Source organism: Trichechus manatus, unplaced genomic scaffold (genome assembly GCF_000243295.1).
Source record: "Trichechus manatus latirostris isolate Lorelei unplaced genomic scaffold, TriManLat1.0 scaffold00106, whole genome shotgun sequence".
In the NCBI taxonomy this organism is placed as follows: domain Eukaryota; kingdom Metazoa; phylum Chordata; class Mammalia; order Sirenia; family Trichechidae; genus Trichechus; species Trichechus manatus.
Genome location: NW_004444042.1, coordinates 6745034 through 6766686, shown reverse-complemented (window position 1 = coordinate 6766686; position 21653 = coordinate 6745034). Strand labels below are relative to the sequence as shown.

The window sequence follows — 21653 nt, the reverse complement described above, 5'->3', positions numbered from 1 at the left end:
TCCGGGTTCCTGAGCGCGTGCCTAGTGCCGACGTGGCAGAAGGAGCGGCCCAACTCTGCAGCGTGGGGGCGGCACTTCCGGGGACGACGCGACAGCCCACCCCCCCCCACTCTCCTCCTCGGAACCGGAAGTGGAGCCTGGGAGCCTTGACGTTAGGAACGAAGTCGAACCTGGATCTGGAGCCGGGTGAGAAGTGGCATCGGGAGGTTGGTGGGTAGGAAAGCAGAAGAGAGGCGGAGATATCACTGGCCAGATCAGGGTGCCGTCTGAGACAGAAGGGAGGAGTCTGGGGCAGAACCTGGGGAGAGACCCTCATCTCACGCATCCACAATCCAAGCTCAGCCCTAGACCGTCCCTTCGTCTCCGGGCCCAGATTCCGGTTCGCGTTTCCTGCCCCCAGCTTGTTCAAGGGCGCAAGACGCTGGGTCCCCGGGCTTAATGGAGCAGCGCTCTCTCTCATCGTGGCCCGAGAAGCTGGCTTGGCCTCTCGGTCTTGATCTCCGGCACTGCTAGCCTCCACATCCACAGTTCGACTACTTCCAGAGTTCTAGGAAGCCTGCCCCGCCCCCTTAGGTTGTCATTGTCGACTGCTTTCAGGATGGAGTTGAGACGTGAGCTTGACTCTGAAAGCTTGGTGTGTTTGTGGAGAGGGGTAGGTGTTCGTTTGTTGAGAGCCGGTGTCCTGTGTCCTATTCTAGCCTCGACTTTTTTATTTCCTGGAGAAAAAGCTATACCTCCTCCCCTCTCCACTCACTTTAGGGGAGGGGAGCATTTGTCAAGCTTAGTGTCAGTGACCTGTGCGAGGTTCAGAATTTGGAAGAACAGATCCTGCGATGGCTTTGAGTCTAAGGAGGCCTTGTCGAGGAGCAGCTCAGCTTTTGTATGGTCAAGATGGTCCTCCCTAGCAAAGGGGAGAGATCCATTATTCCACTGAAATAGCTGTGAGCTCTCCTGTATCCTGGGCCCCATTCTGTCTATGGTTTCGTTGGAAGTTGTGAGGCTCTTATAGAATAAATGTTATCAGACAGTCCTCTTCTTGGTAGGACCCTAGTAAGGCTCTCTAATCCATTTCTTTGTCTTTGGGAAGACTAATAATTTCAGAGGTGGCTTAAGTACATGAAAAGCATATAAGGAGAGCAGAAACAAGAGAGTTGGAGAAGTGCCCTAGGCAGCATTTCGTCCATTGTGTGCATGTTGCCATGAGTCTGGGCGACTGGATGGCAGCTGACAGCAACAACTCTGAAGGATAAGAAGTATGCTCTTTTTGGTGAGATACAACTTTCCCACTGATTCCATAGGTTATTGTGAAGAAGTTTCTGTGCCTGGCCTGCACTCAGCTCTAATCTGGTATCTTGCCGGAGTGTTCAGATGTCCTTTACATTTAGGGAATTTAATGCTTCAGTTGTAACATTCATACACTCTTTTGATGAGAAAACTAGGAATGGAGTAGCATTTGGATTATTACAGTTTAGCCAAAGAATGTCCTTTCTCTAAAATTTGTCTTTTGAAGGGGAGGGAATTACTCTGGTCTGTTTTAGACTTATAGCCTGGTGTTTAAAAAGACTGACACTCTCTAGGGTACTCAGTGTGGAATGAATGGATGCTAGAGTGAATGAATGGAAAGTAGGAGCATTGTTTCATTTACCTGTAATATCGCAGTAGTTCATCAGCACCAGGACTTGTTGTGTGACTACACACTAGAAATCATACCACTGGGGAAAGGAGGCTGCTGCTCCATTCCAGTGGGGTTATCTGAAGTTGAAATTTATACCCTCTTGGTAGTGACAAAGCGTGGGGTTCAGAGTAACAAAATCTTTGCTCTGAGGAGGTAATCTGGATACTGGCTGGGGCAGAAAATTACTAAGATCCTGTAGTGTGGGAGTGATTCCTGATAAAGTCATTCCCTTTTGTCTCTACTTCCTACCCCCAAATAGTTGCTTTCTTTTTAGAAAGTTGGTTTTGACTGAATTCCTTTCTTCTCTCTCATCTAATAGGTGACACTGAGTTGGGGATGCTCTCATAATGAACGTCAACCAGTCAGCTCCTCCTGTGCCGCCATATGGGCAGCCCCAGCCTGTCTACCCAGGTTATCATCAATCCAGCTATGGTGGGCAACCAGGGTCTGCAGTCCCCCCTACCCCCTATGGAACCTCCTACAATGGCCCGGTACCAGGCTATCAGCAGACACCTCCCCCAGGTGTGTATGTATTTCTAAGTTTCCTTTGAGCTATGGAAGAGCATCAGTAGAGTCTTCAGGTTAGGTCGTATTACTCTAGCTAAACTGCCTGAAGGGGTGTGGTGACTGGGATTGAGGAACATGAATCCGGTTCTCTGTCACTAAGATCCCTGAGGGCAGTCTGCCTTTCCCTGTTTTTATCATAGGAGGACTGTTTCTGGTTCAGACTTAAGACATCTAGTGGAAGCCTATCTTCCTGGTTCAGTGGCAGCTCACTTCTTATGGGTATCACCCTGAGATGCAACCTCACCTGGGTCAGAGCTGGATGAGAGGGTTGTAGTCACAGCTCCTCCAGAGACTGTGGCCAGGATTGAGTATTTCTTATTGTTCTAAAGTCTCCCTGAAATTACTTGTTCATTGTGTATATTGAGAATGCCTGTCAGTGGACAGATGGTTCCATAAATGACTCTGGAGCTAGTTCATGGAGGAAAAGTGTGGTGTACATGTGCCTGATTTTTGATGCTTCTCATATCTTTCTGCTGATAGCATTCCTTTTCCTTTGCTTGAGTTTCCTCTGCTTCTTAGATGTCCTGTCGTATCAGGGCAATAGAAGAAGACTAATGTGTGCTGCCTTAGGGTCAGTGTTTGGCTTTTACTTTACTTCTTCAAGGAAGGGCAGCTGGTACTCTACAAATTATCTGAAGGGGCTTCTTGGAAAACTAGTTCCGACTAGTTCCAGAGGATCTCTAGTTAGGCTAATTGAGGACTTACGGTGCAGCAAACTCTTTACATTTGTATTTTTAAGGGAGTAAATTCTATAAAGGAATATGGGAAAAACAAGATACCAAGGAGGCATAGGTAAGATTTGGGAAATGAATGAAGTATTACTGTTTTAATTAGAACTTTGAAAAAGTTATTCACGAGGTATGAGATTAGGCCTCAGGTCTATAGAAAAGCTTTACCCTGGGTTGGGACTTTGGCTGGTCAGAGTCCACCTCTGCTCTCCCAAGTCCTGGCTTATCACAGTGGAGTTTGGCATTGCCTCAAGAGGCAGCTTTGTTATTGAGAAGAAAACACATCTGGTTCTGTTATGGCCAGTAAGCATGCTCAGATTAATCACGTTCCTGTAGGCACGTTCTGCATTGTCCATTGCTTCAGAGAACTGAGCAAAGTAAAATTGTTTGAAGGTGCAAAAGATGGGATATAGGTCTGATATGAAGAGGCTTTTTCTGATGATGAGATTGGTTAAAACCAAATATATTTTAGGGCAGGCAGAGAACAGAGGTCAGCAGCATTTCAAAAGGATGGTGCCAAGTAACTAATTTTCTTCCTGTATTTCACGTGGGAAGGATGGTTAGGGGTAGCAGAAGTAGCTTGTTGGGCACTCAGATGAGTGGAAAGGATGAGCACAGCTTTTGTGCAAAGGATGGAGTAGAGCTTTTGTGAGGAGACAGGTGGCAGCACTAACACGAGGGTAGGCCAACTGTCCTAACTGAACTCTTGGGCAGAGACAAGGTCTCCAGCCTATGGGAAACACTTTCCTGAGCCATGTGCTATTGGCCTCCTCACTTGGAGGTAGATGAAGAGGATATGATTAGAGTAAGTAGAATGTGTGAAGAAGAAAGTGACAGAATAGTCTCCCCAAGAGATGCCTTTCTTTGCAGCCTAGTTCAGTATATTACTTAATCGTCTTCTGTGCACCTTTCTCATTTGTGCTTGAAGTCTCTGCGGTCTGGAGTAGAGTCCTTTTCTTAAAAGAATTGACTTTTTGTCAAGCTTAGGAACATTAGGCTGTCTTGGATTGAGTGGCAGGGTGATCATAGGAAGGCCCTACATTCTTGTGGCTCTGCCTATAGCTTCATTCCTAGTATACCTGTCGCAGAGGGTGGAGGCTCTTTGACTGGGCATCCCTGTTCAGAATACTACTGTAGTTAGAGTTGCATGTTGATGGTGTCATTTTACTATGAAGCTGTGGTATTGGGCCAGTGAAGGTCTGTCAGTTGCTGAGTATGTTTATTCCAATTATGCATTCCAGAACTGGGAAAATAACCACAGGATGGATTCAGGGACCCGTTGTAGCCCGTTGTAACCCGTTGAGCTAAAACTCCATCAATCACCTGACCTCCATAAGCCCCTACTCTGACTGGTGGACCACAGTGATGTTTTGGGTCTCTTGGGATTAGTGTCAGAGCTAGTGTCTAGTAATCTCCAAAAAGTCTGATTATTTTTTTTTCCCCAGTGCATAGTCACCCTGGTAAAAGACCACAGATCACTTTGGGGAAGACTGGGAGAAAGATTAACATTATAAATTTTTGGAAGTATAGTGGGGTCCTTTTCAAGGGGACCTGGCTTCCCCTTCATTCAAGGGGTTGTGAGTCTATAAACTGGCTCGTCTGGGAATTGATTGAGGGGCCGTGACTCTCTGCATTCCTGACTCAGGGTGGAGGAGAAAATTATCTTCCAGTCACTTAGTTTTTGTCCTTCACCCTCAGGTGTGTCGAGAGCCCCACCTTCCTCAGGGCCACCTCCAGTCTCAACAGCACAGGCCCCTGGTGGTCAGGCTGCATATGGCCAGTTTGGCCAGGGAGATGTGCAGAATGGGCCGAGCTCCACTGTTCAGATGCAGAGGTATGTACTTGGGTCATGTAAAATCGGTCTGATGAAATTGTAGGATTAGGAATGTGTGAGGGTCTATTTCCTTGTCGTCTTTTTCATTGCATTGCCCATAGATCCCTTTTTCTTGTCCTTCCTCTCTTTATATTTTCTGTTTCTTTTTTTTCCCCCAGGTTGCAAGTTGCAGGTGCTGCTGATGTCCAGCCCTCTGGTTTATTGACCCAGCTTAGTGGCTGGGTTCTTTTGCGTGTTCTTCCTTTCTGTGAACTTGAGGTTTTCTTCCTTGACTAGACATACACCTTTAATAGTTGTAGCTCCTATCGAGCTTACCTTAAAGGTGAAACAGGAGGAGGGAACCTTAGGATTATTTGTGTCTTTTCTGACTTCCCCCTTTTCTCTAGATCAGGTACTTAGTAGGAGTGATTGATTAAGTTTGGGCAAGGGCAGTTATGAAAGGAAAGATATCCAAAAGAAAACCACATAAATGATGAAAACGTAGGTGGTGCATGGTTTAACTCACCTCTGCCTTTGCATAGAAGTCCATTAAAGGAGGAAGGTCATCTCTGTTGGAGTATTGTGTTGTTGTTTTTTTTTTTTTTGGTAAACAAAGAATAAAGTATAACTGTGGATCGGGGGTGTGGTAATGGAAGAATCACTTTCTAACACTTTTATTGGATGTCCAGAATATACATGTTAAGCAGTGAATGTAAGCCTGGAGAAGGAGCTTGGGAAGCTCTGTCTACCCTTGCGTGTTGGGAACCATGAGAAGCAGTAGAGAAGCAGTATAGGGAATTCATTCATTTGCTCAAAATACTTATTTTGCACTATTATGTGCTAAACATTGTTCTGGAGGTTGGGGATAAAGCAGTAAATCAGAGACCAAGTCTCTGCCTTCATGAAGCTTACATTCTAGAGGAGTACACAAAAGATAATAAGTAGAAATACATATAAAATAAAACAGGGTGGGGAGTTAGAGAATGACTGGTGATGAGGTAGAGAGCTGTTTTATATATGCTGGTCAGGGAAGGCCTCGGAGAAGTGATGAAGTAAGCCATGCAAAGATCTGAGGGAAGAGTGCCTTAGGTAGAAGAAACAACAAGTGCAAAGGCCCTGGGCAGAAATTAATTTTGTGGGTATGGGGAAAAGCAAGAAGCTCAGTGTGGCTAGAGCAGAGTGGAGAGTAGAAGAGAAGAGGTAGAAACATAACCAGGGGCCATATCATTTAGTGCTTTGTAAGCCATAATGAGAAGTTTAAGTCTGATTTTAATAGCAGTGAGAAGCCATTGGAGAGTTTTAAGCTGGGGAGTAACATGGTCCCATTTGTTCATTCATTCATTTAATTGATTGATCAATCTTTTCATTGTAATATAAAACACGTACAAAAAATAAAAAACATACAAAAATGTATGGCTTAGTGAATTATTATAAAGCGAACTCCCTTGTAACTACAACCTAGATCAAGAAATAGAAAAAAAGAGAAATAGAACTCTGCTGCCTACCCGAAAGCCCCTTTCCTGTGCCCCAGCTCAGCCACAACTCATGCCCTTCCCCCAAAAATAACTATTATCTTGACTTTATAGTAACCACTTTCTTGTGTTTTAAAAATAGTTTACACATGAATGTACATCCCTAGATACTACAGTGTAGTTTTACCCACTTTAAAAAAACTTGGTGTGTCTTTTAAGTTTACAGATGGTCCCCCTGTATGCCTTTCTTTTGCTTACTCTTTTATCTGTTGAAACGCCCAAGCCAACTGATCTGAAGAGTTTCCTACAGTCTGGATTTTCCTGGTTCCATATTCATGTTACAGTCCAACATGTTCCCCTTTCCTCTGTATTTCCTACAAATTGGCAAATGGATACAGAGACTGGATCAGACTTAGGTTCAGTCTCTTTGGCAAGACTATGGATAGTGTGGGTCCAGACAGTGGGAGGCACATAAATATCTTACTCCAACTCTGTGATGTTAGCAGTGATTGATGCTTATGTATATTAATTCCTTGAGTTTATAAAGTGGTGATACTCTAATTCTTTGTTTCTTTTTCATTTGTTAATTTGAATACCATTATAAAGAGACAGTTTTGTCATCTGTTGTTTGGTTACCTACCAGTTGTGCAATTCATATAGGAAATGTGGAATAAATGCTTGATTCTTTACCTTACCAGTTTTCAAGGGAGTGAATTGGTCCCCTGTCATTGCTGAAAGTGGCCAATTCTTTTTAATATTATTATGAATGTATGGATTTAAACATAGTTGATGGGTTTCAATCCATAGCAATTATTATCATTATTGAAGTTCAAAGTGTCCCATCTTTGACCAGTGGGAGCCTTTTCACCTTGAGCCATGAGTCCTTTGACGTGACCATAGTAGTCTTTAGGTATGATAATCTTAATTTGTATTTTTCTAATTACTTAGGAGATTGCACAGCTTTTTAATATGTTCTTTTACTATCCGTATCTCTACTTTGGTTAATTGTCCTTTTTAGTTTTTGTCCATTTTTTCAACTGGGTCATCTTTTTCTTATTGATTAGTAGGAGTTCTTCATGTATTCTGGATACTATTTTATATGTCTGTTTTATGTGTAAATATATTTTCCAGATTCATCTTATACATTTTATGCCCCAGACCTGGAATTAGCCTTTTCTCCAAGAAATCCTTTGTTGTTGTTTTTTTTTAAGTCTTGTATTTCAGGACTATAATTTGGGTGCTAGATATGCTCATTCCTGCTGGATTGGTCATTGTTTCTAGGCCTTTTCAGTGGACAAAGCTAAGAAATACATACGTATGTATATTAGAGATAAAATATCTCATTAGTTTATGTTGGTACTTCCAATTCAAATTGAAGACTACAGAGCCTTTACTTAACTTCTTTCCTATTGCATCTGTATCTCTCAAGAACGATGAGGACGATGGAATTAGAATATTGGAATATACCACAATTTCTCATTTATTCTACCCCTTGTTACACACAACAGTCTTCAGTACAACAAATACTATCACTATCACCAGTGTGGTTACTGAAAACATTTTTAAAAAGTTATTTTGCATATCATAATTTAAAAAGTATTTATTTAAAAAAAGAGATCACTTTGCTGATTCAAGAGTAGAAATAGGAAGGTAGCACAGTGGTTAAGACCATGGCTGCTAACCAGAAGGTCGGCAGCTCAAATCCACCAGCTGCTCCTTTGAAACCCTATGGAGCAGTTCTACTCTCTCCTACAGAGTCGCTATGAGTTGGAATCGACTCCATGGCAACTTTTTTTCTTTTTTTTTTTGGTTGGGGGCATTTATTAGGAGGCTGTTGGAGTAGTTCAGGTAATAGATGATCTTGGTTTGGTTCAGAATGGTAGCAGTAGAGGTGAGAAGTAGTCAGATTTGGGATACATTTTGAAGATAGAGTTGGATGTGAATTAAGAGAGAAAGAGGAATTATGGATGATCTCTTAGCGTCTTGGCTTAATCAACTGAGTACGTGGTAGTGCTATTTACTGAGTGAGGAATACTTGAGAAGGAGCCGATTTTGGACGTGAAATGAAGGGCTTTATTTTGGACATGGGTTTAAAACAGCTATTAGCTATCCACGTGGAGATGTTGAGTAGGCACTTGGATATACAGATTTGCAGCTCAGAGATGATGATGTCAGAAATGGAGATGTACATTTGGGAGTCCTCAGTCTAGAGATAATATTTAAAGCCATGGGGCTGGATGAAATCACTTAGAGAGTGAGCACTGAGAGTAAAGAATAGAATTGAGGACTGAACCTTGGAGCTTACCAACATTTAAAAGGAAGAAAGAGGAGGAGCCATCAAAAGATAACGAGAAAGAGGAGTGTGAGGTAGGAGACAAGCCAGGAGAGTTTGGTGTCCTGAAACCAGAACTGACCATTGGATTTGGCAAGGTTGACATCATTGACAAATATATGGTTTCAGTATATTGATACCAGTATTTTAATACTATGAATGACAAAAAATGCAAAGCCCAACCAAGAGCTTAGGGAGATAAGGTTTGTGATCTAATAAGTGAATAGTGCTAAGAAAATACTAGTTGAATGAATAAATGAAAAGTGTTAAAACACTTGGATAATAGAAGCTGAGACAAATATAGTAAAGTACCAGTTATTTAGTGAAGACAAAACAAGGCAGAAAGTATAAATCAGAAGTTTCGGTGTAATATTGACTACTGTTGTGAAGAATTTGATTCATTCCTGAAATCTCAGGCACTTGTGTGTAATGTCTTAAGTTGTAGATTGTTCAACAGTCTGCAGTAATATCACCATAAAACACCAGTGCAGTTGCATGTATGTGATAAGCAATGATTTTGTATTTATATTCAAATATACATCTGATATTACAGGAGTGTCCAACATAGCTATCCAAGAACAAAGCTTTGCTAGATACTAGTCCCAGCTGGAAGGCTACCTGGTTTGTGTCCTGTTTCTTTAGTCCTTTTCTAGTAGAGTTAGATGACACACAACCTTGCTTCCTGAAAGCAAAGGGGACTTGAAGCACTTACTAATGAATATCAATTATTACAGCCTTCAGTGTGGATTACAGCTCTACTTAAAGAAAGCAAAAATCCTCATAACTGGACCATTAAGCAACATCATGATAAATGGAGAAAATATTGAAGATGTCAAAGATTTCATATTATATGGATCCACAGTCAAAGCCCATGGAAGCAGCAGTCAGTCTTTCACATTGGTATAGGATGCCAAACTCAGCTGACCTGCTCCCCTGATCTTACAGATTTTTCTGACATCTTTCCCAGGATAAAGTGATACTTGGGTTTAAAAGTTAAACGATCAAACTGTATGTGGTTGATCCCACTTGTATTAAGTGCCTGTAATGTGCATGCTATGTGCACCTTCCCTTTAATTCCTTCACTGAAGTGGTTTGTCAACAAAGGATTGAGGCCAAAAAGACAAAACCCATTGCCATTGAGTCAATTCCGACTCATAGCGACCCTATAGGACAGAGTAGAACTGCCCCATAGGATTTCCAAGGCTGTAATCTTTATGGAAGCAGACTGCCACATTTTTCTCCTGTGAAGTGGCTGGTGGGTTCAAACTGCCGACCTTTCGGTTAGCAGCCAAGCGCTTAACCACCGCACTACAAGGATTGAGGCAGAAGAGGTGATAACTTATCCAGCAGAGTAAATAGTACTGGATAAGAGGGTGCTCGGCATGTGTTTGTAGAATGAACTTAGAGGAAAACAATATTTGCCATGAATAATCATAGTGTAGATAAGAATTTATCTACAAATATACAAAAGTATAAAGCCATAACAGAGTCCAGGATAGGAGTAAGATACTGTAAAACAGTACGGCTTCTTGCATGATGTGGAGCTCCTACCAACTTTCAAGGGTACCCCAGCCCAGTAGTCATCTTTGCTTTTCTTCTCTTCGTAGACACCCTGGATTGCAGCCATTTGGGTCAGCCCCGTTGGCCCCTGTGGTCAGCCAGCCAGCTGTGCTTCAGCCCTACGGCCCTCCCCCGACAAGTACACAGGTGACTGCTCAGCTGGCAGGAATGCAGATCAGTGGTGCTGCGGCCCCAACTCTTCCCCCTGCAGGGCTGGGCTATGGTGAGTAGTTGTGACCACAGGAATGTTACTGTCCCCTTCTTTTCAGAGGCATCAGGCTCTGGGGCAAAAACCTGAATCCCTTTTATTTCCTGTACTTCTGAGCCCCAGAAGGTGGGATAGTTATAGCTGCCACTCTTGTGTAGAAGGGGAAGTGATTTACTGAACAAGGAGGCAGAATGACTGTGATTCTAACTCTACCTCTTCTACTTCTCAGGCCCACCAGCCTCACTGGCCTCAGCCTCAGGAAGTTTCCCTAACTCTGGTCTGTATGGTTCCTATCCTCAGGGCCAGGCTCCTCCCCTTAGCCTGGCCCAAGGTCATCCTGGGGCTCAGCCTCCCCAGCGATTTGCCCCGCCACAGGCTTCCAGCTTCACACCTCCAGCTTCGGGAGGGCCTCAGATGCCTTCGATGACTGGTCCGCTCCTGCCTGGACAGGGTTTTGGGGGGCCGCCTGTGAGCCAGCCTAACCACGTGTCCTCACCTCCTCCTCCTCAAGCTCTGCCTCCTGGCACCCAGATGACTGGGCCCCCAGGACCACCGCCACCTATGCACTCCTCCCAGCCAGGCTATCAGCTGCAACAAAATGGTGAGTCTTTTCCAAGGTTTGTTCTGCTAGGAGCCAAAGGCTTTAGTTATTCACATATTGTTTTGGTTTTGATTTTTTTGTTTGTTTTTTAGGATTGCTTGCTAAGTGGTAAGCTCAATGGACAGCTTCAGGGTATTATTATTATTAGGATGTGGAGTTAATAAGATGAATAGTTTGATAGTGTGGTCTTCCTCTGAAATGGCTTCGCCAGTCATTACTGTACCTCATAATTCTACATTTATAGGAGTCTAGTCATTTCCTTAGGCATCTGGTCATTTCCCTAAGGCCTTAAGAGGAGAGAAGGAAAGGATTTTGGGTTCATGAACCTTTTGCTGTTGTCTTCCAGGTTCCTTTGGACCAGTCCGAGGCCCTCAGCCCAACTATGGAAGCCCCTACCCTGGAGCACCCGCCTTTGGCAGCCAGCCAGGGTCTCCCCAACCACTGCCTCCTAAGCGCCTGGATCCTGATGCCATCCCAAGCCCTGTAAGTAGATACTAATGTGGTTCCGGGGAAGGAGTTTGAGTATGCCAGATGAATGGGTCAACCTAGAAGGGGTGTTTGCCTAGCATTTTCTGATTATTTTCCCTTTTCATTCATCTTCTTGTAGACATAAAACTTAAGTGTAATTTTTTGACTCTGTGAACTGGAACTTGAGGCCCCAGGAATCTTCTGGGAACTATTTTACTCCATAGTTGGGAAGGGAAGGAAGGGAAGCCAAGAGTGATCGCCAGTGACAGTAACTCTGGGTTGAATGCTGCATTCTGTCACTAGTGGACATACCATGGTAACCTCTGCCCTTCCATGGAGTATTGGCTGGTCCAGGTCTTGTCCACCTCAGACCTAGTAGGATAGCATTCTTCCTAATGTGTAAAGCAGGCGGGAATTCTCTGGTGTTAGGTGTTAAGAGAAGGAACCTCACTGGTTTCTCTCTGCCCCTACTTGGACAGTGTTTTAGGAGGAAGTCCCCATTACTTTTGGTTGCTGTGTGGATGGGGAAGTGATCTACAGTTTGCAGAGGCAATGTGTGTGTAAAATTCCTGTGGGGAAGCTGCTTCTCCCAGAAAGAGGGTGAATCATCCTTAGAACCATCAGACTCCTTAGATACTCCCTGTCATACTCGGAATAGAGGTGGGGCTATACTCCTAAGTAGTTTACTTTATAGATTATAGTTCTGTCTGCAACATTTGCTATGTCAGTTACCTCACCATGCTTAGTCATTGTCATATTCCATTCTGTTCTCTTCCCTCTTCGTTTGGGGAACTACCATGGTGAGGGAGCCTGTTGGCTAAGGAGAACCCAGGAGGATTAAGCAGTCCTCTCCTTCCTTTCCCCTGCCTTCAGTGCCAAGGAGAATCTGGCTGGATGTGAGGAGAGGCTTCTTTCCGCATAAGGATAGTCCATAGGGTAGGAGATTTGGCCTTTTGGAGAGAGCATCCCTCTACTTTTCTCTTTAAGGCTTCTCCAGTTCAGCCCCTCTCTATATGATCCCTGCTTGCTTCCTGTTTGCTCCCTTTCCTAATCTTCCTACATCATAGTCTGAGCCATCAAAGCCTCTGTGTTGGGCCATAAAGACTTGGAATTTCAGATCTAGAGGAGCCTGATTTCAGCAGTATGAGCTGGGCTCTAGCTGTTCATGTCTAACCCATCAGGGTTGAGAGAAGTAACATCTGCTTCTTGTTCTTTTGTCTCCCTCCCTGTATTCCCCTGCTGCCTTTTTATTAAAACACTAAAAGCAACTCAATGAGCTGCCTCCTCAGCAGAAAACCAGGCACAGAATAGATCCTGATGCCATTCCTAGTCCAGTAAGTCCAGGGGGTGGGTGTGTGTGCGCGTGTCATCCTCCGTTAGTGCCATCCATGCATGCCTGTGACCTCATCTTCACCTCATCCACCATGGCCATCCTTCTGTATGCTCTTTCCTTTGCCGTTCTGGACCTTGCTTTTACAAGCTAGAAGGCTGTGCATGCCTCAAGTCGCCCTGCAATGAAGAGGTAGCAAGCTGTTAGCAGTGGTTTAAGTATGGGGTGGTAGAAGATCGGGCTTTAAGGGATGGGGGCCAGGTGGCATGTTAAGCTTTGGTTTTAGTCCTGCTGGCTCTCCCAGGAGTCTGCATGTGACTTGTGATGGAATAAGATAAAACTGAGCAGTAGATCTTTCCACTTTGGGATTGATTTGTCCACAGACTGTTGTGGAGAGACATTTGGGTAGGTGCTACTAACGTACATGTTCATGGTATCCCAAACTGGCATTTCTTACAGGAGAAGGAACTGCTAGTTTGGGAAGGTGTGGGCCACTGTCTCATAGGGAGACTGTTTGACTGTATTTCTAAACTTCAGCCCTTTCTGCTATGAGATACGCAGTATCATTCTCCCTTTACTTTCTCTGATTTTACCAAACCCCTCTGGAAGTAAGTAACTGACCAGAAGTCACCAGTCTGCCCGAGGGTTTGTTTACCAACTTTACAAGTGCTTTTTTTTTTTCTTCTTCACTGGATATGTCAAGATGTGGGGGACTGAGGATTGGGCTACAAAGTTTGGGTACTTATTTTCTCCCCACATACGTACGCGCAGATGCTTACCTGAAAGTAAGGCAGCATCTGCTTCCTCACCTTCCTCACCTCATTTCTGGTCGTTTTATCCTGTCCTCACCCTGTCCCTTGTACTTCTATTGAGTGTAGAGCCATTCCAGGTAGATTCATTTTCACATGGTTACTGGTGTCTGTTTTCCTGCTGTCACTCAGAATGTGTCTTCGGGAGATGAGGGGGAAGGCTTGATGGTGGAGGGGGAAGGCTTGTGATTAGGGCAGGAGCTTTCCTGGAGTGGAGGGGGGGCAATGAGAGGGTGATCACCATTGATTGGGGTTGTGGGGTGGTTCATAAAGCAGTCCATTCTCAGTGTTGCCTGCCCAGCATTTTGCTGCTGGCTCCAGAGTGGAAGATTGGCATTGTAGCATTTTATGTGATCTCCAAAAGGAGAGCAGGCCTGGCGCATGAAATGTTCCATGGCAAATTATTAGTTTCTGTGCTGCAGCTCCAGGCTTTCTTTCTCCTGGGACCTGACACTTCCTTTTCTTCTGTCACCTCACTCGCTTCACTTTTTCCGTGCAGATTCAGGTCATTGAGGATGACAGGAACAACCGGGGTTCAGAGCCATTTGTTACTGGAGTACGGGGCCAGGTGCCACCTTTAGTCACCACCAACTTTCTGGTGAAAGACCAAGGTAAGAAGGGCATCAGCTTCTACTGTGGAGGCTTTTTCTCCAGGATTATCAGCTTGTTGGTGGAGCTTTAGTCAGTCTTTAACCAGAGCCCAGTCCTCCATTAGTTTTTGGGGGAAAAAAAGTCACCACCAGCTCTAGCATTTGTGGGAGTGATAGGGTGGATCAGCAATGGAGGGCTGGTGTCTGGAGGGGATTCTGTCATCTGACTCAGGTCTTCTACCTTCTCCTTCAGGGAATGCAAGTCCCCGATACATCCGATGCACAGCCTATAGTATCCCTTGCACATCTGACATGGCTAAGCAGGCTCAGGTGCCCCTGGCAGCTGTCATCAAGCCTCTGGCAAGGCTGCCCCCAGAGGAGGTGAGTCAGGGAAGGGGCTAAAGAATAATAGAAGGGAAGGAGGAAGGGGAAATAAGTCTTCTTCTGGATGTGAGTCTGGCCGCCACAGTGGAAGAAGTCATGTTTGGGCAGGACTGGAGAGTATCTTCAGTAGTTTTCTGTCCCAGGGCCTGTGTCTGGAGGGGACAGTAGAGACGAAAGCAAATGCCCAAGGAGTTGCTGGGTGGGAGCAGGGCCCACCCTAGAGAAGAGGAGACAGCTGGCATGAGGAGCTTCTCATAGCATGATTATCTTTAGACAGAAACATATTCTGTTTTTTTCTTATATGCTGTCCTATCATCCCAGGTAGGTTAGGGATGTTAGGATAGCATATAAGAAAAAAAGTAGATGAGAACCCAAGTGTCCTTCCTTTCTCTGTCACCCCAGTACCTGAAATCAGCATGAAAAGAGGGAGAGCTAGGCAACAGCTCATGTTCATGCCTAGCTCTTCCAGTTTCAGATGGGATTCTCTATAACTGAAAGCTCAAGGCTCACATTGCATCCTGCTGCCCTCTCAGTTTTGCTTTGTGTTTTCTCTTTCTCTCTTATTGGGTCCCAGAGGGGATGGTTGGACACTTGGGCACTGATCTCGTATCTGTAGGGTGACATATACCTGGGTTATCAGTAGGTACCACAGAAACCCAAGGATGGGGGAGTACAAGTGTCATAGATACTTGGTTGGGGAAGGAAGCAGGAGTCAAGATTCCTAGGGCAAGAGTGAAGGGGATTGGAGACAGGGCCAGAAACAAAAATCTTAGGTAATCTTTGGCTTTCTCTTCATATGTCCATCCAGCCCCTGGCATGGTATGGCCAGTTTCATAGTCCCTCCTCTCTTTCAAGGAGAAATGCGATTCTGGGATGAGGTGTAGGGAGAGGGAGTTACAGAATTTGGACTTTTAGGGACATTACTTGTCCTCATTCCCTCTCCTCCACTGTACTCCCTCCCCAAGGCAAAATATCTGAGCCATGCTCCTCTCCTCCAGGTTGTTCCTCCTCATCTGTTAGAACATGTCTGAACCCACTGTAGCTTTCCCTCCATGTCTGAGGCCCTCCCCCTTTGCTCCTTAGGCTTCACCGTATGTCGTGGACCATGGGGAATCTGGCCCTTTGCGCTGCAATCGCTGCAAAGCATACATGTGTTCCTTCATGCAGTTCATCGAGGGAGGGAGGCGCTTCCAGTGCTGCTTTTGCAGCTGTATCAATGATGGTGTGTTCAAGGAGGCTGGGATTAGGGGGGTGGGGGTGGGGGGTCTTGACTGCATCTTCATTGCTCTCTTTCTAGTTAGATAGGTGAGGGTCCATCTTTCAGGATTTGGGGAAGTCGGGCATACATGGGGAAGTGGAGGCAATAAAATGAGCTCAGCCAGGGCCAGACTTACTAAGATTGAGAGTGGACCTTTGAGTGATACACTACCATACTCCCCACAGTTCCCCCCCAGTATTTTCAACATCTGGATCATACCGGCAAACGCGTGGATGCTTATGACCGTCCTGAGCTATCTCTGGGCTCTTATGAATTCCTGGCCACTGTAGATTACTGCAAGGTGAGGGAAGGTAGCATGGGGAGGAGCAGGTGGAGGATAATGAGACAGCTAAGACTTGCTGTTATCATTTCCCTCCCCTCAACCCTTCCTTGTCCCCTTTAATGCTGACTTCTCTCCAGTCAACTAGTATCCTTACCAATACACCTCTCCCGCCAACATTTACTTTCTCTGCAGAATAACAAGTTCCCCAGCCCTCCTGCCTTCATCTTCATGATTGACGTCTCCTACGATGCCATCAGGAGTGGTCTTGTTAGGCTCCTCTGTGAGGAGCTCAAGTCACTGTTAGAGTTTCTACCTAGGTGAGAGTTACGGAGCTGAGGTGCTTCCTTTGGATAATGATGGGGTGTTTGCGTTGACTGAGAAGACAAAGCCTGATGTCATGAAGTTGGGGGTGGTGGAAAATGTGGCAAGACTGGGTAATATTGTCACCTTTACAGGGAGGGCGGGGCAGAAGAATCTGCAATCCGTGTTGGATTTGTCACCTATAATAAGGTGCTCCACTTCTACAATGTGAAGAGCTCACTGGCTCAGCCACAGATGATGGTTGTATCTGATGTGGCTGACATGTTTGTGCCACTGCTGGATGGCTTCCTGGTCAATGTCAACGAGTCCCGGACAGTCATCACCAGGTAAGAGCTAGACTATGAATGGGAGCAAAGACAGGGTGGGGTGAGTACACCCATAGAAGGCTAGGAAGTTGAACAGGACAGAAGCTGAGGTACAGGAGTTTTCAGAGTCTGGGAGCCAAGTGACTCTTCAGGGAATTGAAAAGTGAGGAATCTGGACAGTAATTTTGATTGCTTCCCCACACTTATCTCTTCAGTTTATTGGATCAGATTCCAGAAATGTTTGCAGACACAAGGGAGACGGACACAGTATTTGCCCCAGTTATCCAGGCTGGGATGGAGGCTCTGAAGGTAAGGCTGGAGTCCCCAGAAGTCTCCCCTGCCTCACTTTTCTCGCACAATTTTACCCACTGGGATACAACTCCAGTTTCTTCAGGGATTAATGACTGTCCAGTAAGTCAGCCTGTCTGACATAGTTGGCTTTGAATAAATGAAGAGGGAAGGGATGAATGAATAATGGATGAGTAAAGAATGAGCAAGTAGTCTTGTCTTCTTTCCTAGGCTGCTGAATGTGCAGGGAAGCTGTTTCTGTTCCACACATCCCTGCCCATTGCAGAGGCACCAGGAAAACTGAAGAACAGGGATGACAGGAAGTTGATCAACACAGACAAGGAGAAGGTATGGGATCGGGAAGTGGGGGGAGGACGAATCCATTACAGAGGAAGGCGGTGACTCCTCACAATGCCATACTCTTGCCTTTTATAAGGGAAACTGGGACCAGACACCCTGACATTTCACATGTCACATCTGTAACTCCCAACCTTCTTCATTGCTTCCACACCTCTCTTATCCTGTCTCATCCCCAAAGCCCTTGGTCAACCATTGCAAACTCCTTGGAGGCACGGCTGAAATCTTAAGGGTATTCAGGGTGGAGCTGAGGTATCTGAACATTTTCTTCTGTTCCTCCCAGACTCTGTTCCAACCTCAGACAGGTGTCTATCAGACCCTGGCCAAAGAGTGTGTGGCCCAAGGCTGCTGTGTAGACCTCTTCCTCTTCCCTAACAAGTATATGGATGTGGCAACGCTCTCTGTGGTGCCCCAGCTCACTGGTGGCTCTGTCTACAAATATGCTTGCTTTCAGGTATGGCATGGGATTCTGGTTGGCAGGTGGCAGCAGAGCTGGGAATGCCTACCTACATATGGAGTGACTATCTGTTGACTCATTGGTAGGAATAGTCTTTGAGGAGAAGACTACATAGTGTAAAGAAGAGAGCCACAAGCACGTGGTGGTTGAGAGCATGGGACTTGGAATCAGTCCTGGGTTGATATTCTGGCAATCTGGTGACATATATCACTTACTAGTGATATAACCTAGGAGAAATTACTCACTGTCTCTTCTGTTTATCTGTAAAGTGAGGTTTTAATACTTTTTAGTTTGGATTTGTCATCAGAATTAAATAAGATATATGTAAAGCGCTTAGTGTGGTATCTGGCTCGTAATCAGTGCTTAAAAGCTGTCACCATCATCGTCAACATCATTATCATTGTCACTGTTACTGTTTTACTACTAAGCTGGCTTATAGAGTGGAGGGGGTGCAGGGAGATTGTCTGTGTTGTGATGTGACTCTGGGCCTGCGGGGCTGCAGGTGGAGAATGACCAGGAACGGTTTCTGAGTGACCTGCGTCGGGATGTACAGAAGGTTGTTGGCTTTGATGCTGTGATGCGGGTCCGGACGAGCACCGGTCAGTCCTGGTTGGAGAAGAGCAGGTGGGGGGCTAAATCTGGGAGGTAGGCACATGGCATCTGTCATACCTTTAGCCCTGACCCTGTCTGTGTCGACTCAGGTATCCGTGCTGTAGATTTCTTTGGAGCTTTCTACATGAGCAACACAACAGATGTGGAGCTGGCTGGGCTTGATGTGGACAAGACGGTGACTGTGGAGTTCAAGCATGATGATCGGCTTAATGAGGAGAGCGGAGCCCTTCTGCAGGTGGCAGGCGGGAGGCAGGGCCCAGGGAGGAAGTGTCAAGTGTCATTTCACTGGTTATAAATAGGCTGCAGGGAAGAGAGTGAGGGGTGGGTAGAGAGGGCTGGGGGAAGAGCCTGGGGAAGGGATGGCTTGTGTGTTTCTTCTAGTTTCCTCTAACAGTATAGCAAAGGGGCAGTTTCTCAGAGTTCCCCCTTCTCCCTTTCCCTAGTGTGCCCTGCTCTACACCAGCTGTGCAGGGCAGCGTCGGCTCCGCATCCACAACCTGGCCCTGAACTGCTGCACCCAGCTGGCTGATCTGTATCGAAACTGTGAGACTGACACGCTCATCAACTACATGGCCAAGTTTGGTGAGAGAGAGGCAGGGCAGGGCGGGATTGGGGTTGAAGGTCCAGGATGGTCAACAATTGAACATTGCTGGGTAGGTGTGGCGGTGGGAAGGCACATGTAGTGATGTAGCTGACCTGTGTTATCTCCCTTTTCCATCCAGCATACCGGGCGGTCCTGAACAGCCCTGTGAAGACTGTTCGTGACACTCTCATCACCCAGTGTGCCCAGATCCTGGCCTGTTACCGAAAGAACTGTGCCAGCCCTTCCTCTGCAGGACAGGTGGGGCAAGCCTGTTGGAAGAGGGGCTGTTGAGACAGATTTTGCACTTGGGAGAGTTTTCTCATAATCATTGGTTTTATTTTGATAAATTTCTCAGTTGATCCTTCCTGAGTGCATGAAGCTACTCCCAGTTTACCTGAACTGTGTGTTGAAGAGTGATGTTCTGCAGCCTGGAGCTGAAGTCACCACTGATGACCGTGCCTATGTCCGACAGCTGGTTACCTCCATGGATGTGGCAGAGACCAACGTCTTCTTCTACCCTCGGCTCCTACCGTTGGTGCGATTGAGGGTTGCAGTGTGAGGCACTGCATGAGAAAGGGGCACCTTAGAAGGAGAAGGAGGGGAAGGACATACGTTATCTAATTTTCATATTGAGACAGCTACCGAGACCCCAGAAGGAGTGGTTTCTAGGGACTTCTTTTTTTGGGGAAAAAAAAAAATTTTTTTTTAGCGGGGGCAGCCTTGTCTCTGGTCCTTAGTAACCCTTTGCCCCATTCCTTTTGTCTAGACAAAGTCTCCCATTGCGAATACCACCGAACCACCAGCAGTTCGAGCATCTGAAGAGCGTCTTTGCAACGGGGATATATATTTGCTGGAGAATGGGCTCAACCTTTTCCTCTGGGTGGGAGCAAGTGTCCAGCAGGGTGTTGTCCAGAACCTCTTCAGCGTCTTCTCCTTCAGTCATATCACCAGTGGCTTGGTGAGGGCAAGGACTCAAGGAGAATGTGGGTTTGGAAGGGCATGTTGTGATATGAGTGGGAGCCAGTAAAGCCAGCCTGGTAGGCCCCTTAAATATCAGAGAACGTAACTTAGAGAACACTTAGGGGGAAGGGAGAGTGCTGTATTCCTGGATATGATACATAAATTTTTGCTGCCTCATCTTAACTGGACTCAAGAGTACCTTACCAGGGATAAATGAATTTTGTGTTCCAGAGTGTTCTGCCAGTTCTGGATAATCCACTGTCTAAGAAGGTGCGAGGCCTCATTGATAGCTTAAGAGCGCAGAGATCGCGGTACATGAAGGTAACCCTGGATTTATTTTGTCAAGTCCTCAGAAGGTTGTTGGGTAGTGAGCGGGTAATGGGGTTTCAGGACGTCAATTCCCTTTGGCCCTACCTCATGACCCTGCATTCTGGCCATAGCTTATCGTGGTGAAACAGGAGGACAAGCTGGAGATGCTGTTCAAACACTTCCTTGTAGAAGACAAGAGCCTGAGTGGGGGAGCATCCTATGTGGACTTTCTCTGTCATATGCACAAGGAGATTCGGCAGCTGCTGAGCTAGACCAAGTGGGTAAATGGCATAGGGTCCCAGGCCAGCTTCCAGAAAGTACCCAAGACGGCAGAGAAATTGGGATAGTTCCATATCTTATGTCATGTAAGCTGAAGCCACCTCAGTCTCTTTGGGGGGAGGGGGAGGTATAAGGAGACACCTTCTTGGGCTCAAGTATCCTACCACTCTGTCATGTCCTGCTGCTGGAAGGTGCCCACACCTCCTCACTCCACCCTTTTCCTGCTATTCCTGTTGTAATGAATGTAGTTTCTCAGTTAACTGTATATGATTCGGTGTTGGGGGTTTGGAGGTACCCAGACCTTGGCAATATGTGTCCCAGAGGGCAGGTAGGAAGGAGTGAGGATCCCAGGGTTACTACAGGTGAGGGCAAATTCATCTCCGTGTCATCAGCAACTTCCTATATTAGGGATAAAAATATACAGGTGCACAAGAGCTCGGATATAGACCATAGGTGGTAGAGAGAAAAGTGGTTGGTCCTTCCTGGGCCTGGAGGTCAGCAGCCAAGTCGGAGTTACTGAGGGTGGTTGATTAGCTTTCTCTCTGTGCTTCCACTGCTCTCTCTCCTGCAACGATTGGTGATCACTCCGTGGTACTGTCAGAGATGAATGAGCCTGGGAACTGAGTTGCAAGGTATATTAAGACCTAGGAGAGGTCCCAACACTGGATGATTCTGTAGGGAGCCTGGTCATCAATTTGCAATACCTCACAGAGCCAGCCCACATCCCACTCTGAGCTTCCACTGGAAAAATTCACTGCCTCTCCAAGCTGGGAGTTGCTGGGGAGAGAGGCAGAAGCAAGCTGGAGCTCTGTTCTGTCCTGCCCGGACACCACCCGGATTTGGTATTGACAGAGTGCCTGACAGTTTATCTTCCAACCCCAACTGGCTGGGGCAGGACAAGGGCTAGGCTGGAGGTGGCTGGACTTGCCTGCTCCCAGCCTGGGATGCCCCTGCTCTGGACCTCTCATTTCTCTTCATTGGTTTATTTTTCAATGCATCTTTAATTTGTAAAGAAATAAAATAAATTAAGATGTAACCAGTAGTCTCATCTTTAGTCTGGCGCCGGTTTGCTTTCCCTTATGCATTCCCTGCCAGACTTCACAG

The 21653-nt window shown here is 46.0% G+C and overlaps 1 protein-coding gene across 1 annotated transcript; it reads left to right on the top strand.

Moving 5' to 3' along the window:
- Positions 1-578: 578 nt before the first annotated feature.
- Positions 579-21645, top strand: SEC24C (SEC24 homolog C, COPII coat complex component). Its single transcript, XM_004383222.2, has 22 exons — positions 579-2197; positions 4669-4804; positions 10195-10370; positions 10585-10956; positions 11303-11439; positions 14063-14174; positions 14407-14534; positions 15621-15759; positions 15981-16096; positions 16271-16395; positions 16534-16725; positions 16920-17013; positions 17224-17340; positions 17633-17803; positions 18309-18405; positions 18508-18653; positions 18862-19000; positions 19141-19259; positions 19357-19536; positions 19768-19959; positions 20193-20282; positions 20402-21645. The coding sequence occupies exons 1-22, from the start codon at positions 2023-2025 to the stop codon at positions 20540-20542; spliced, it is 3294 nt and encodes a 1097-aa protein (XP_004383279.1). The 5' UTR covers positions 579-2022; the 3' UTR covers positions 20543-21645.
- Positions 21646-21653: the final 8 nt, after the last annotated feature.

Coding starts and splice junctions, on each gene's coding strand:
- SEC24C (XM_004383222.2), top strand. CDS start 2,023: ATGAACGTCAACCAGTCAGCTCCTCCTGTGCCGCCATATGGGCAGCCC. Junction 14,175..14,406: donor CTTTCTGGTGAAAGACCAAG/GTAAGAAGGGCA, acceptor CTTCTCCTTCAG/GGAATGCAAGTCCCCGATAC. Junction 19,001..19,140: donor CAACTACATGGCCAAGTTTG/GTGAGAGAGAGG, acceptor TTTTCCATCCAG/CATACCGGGCGGTCCTGAAC.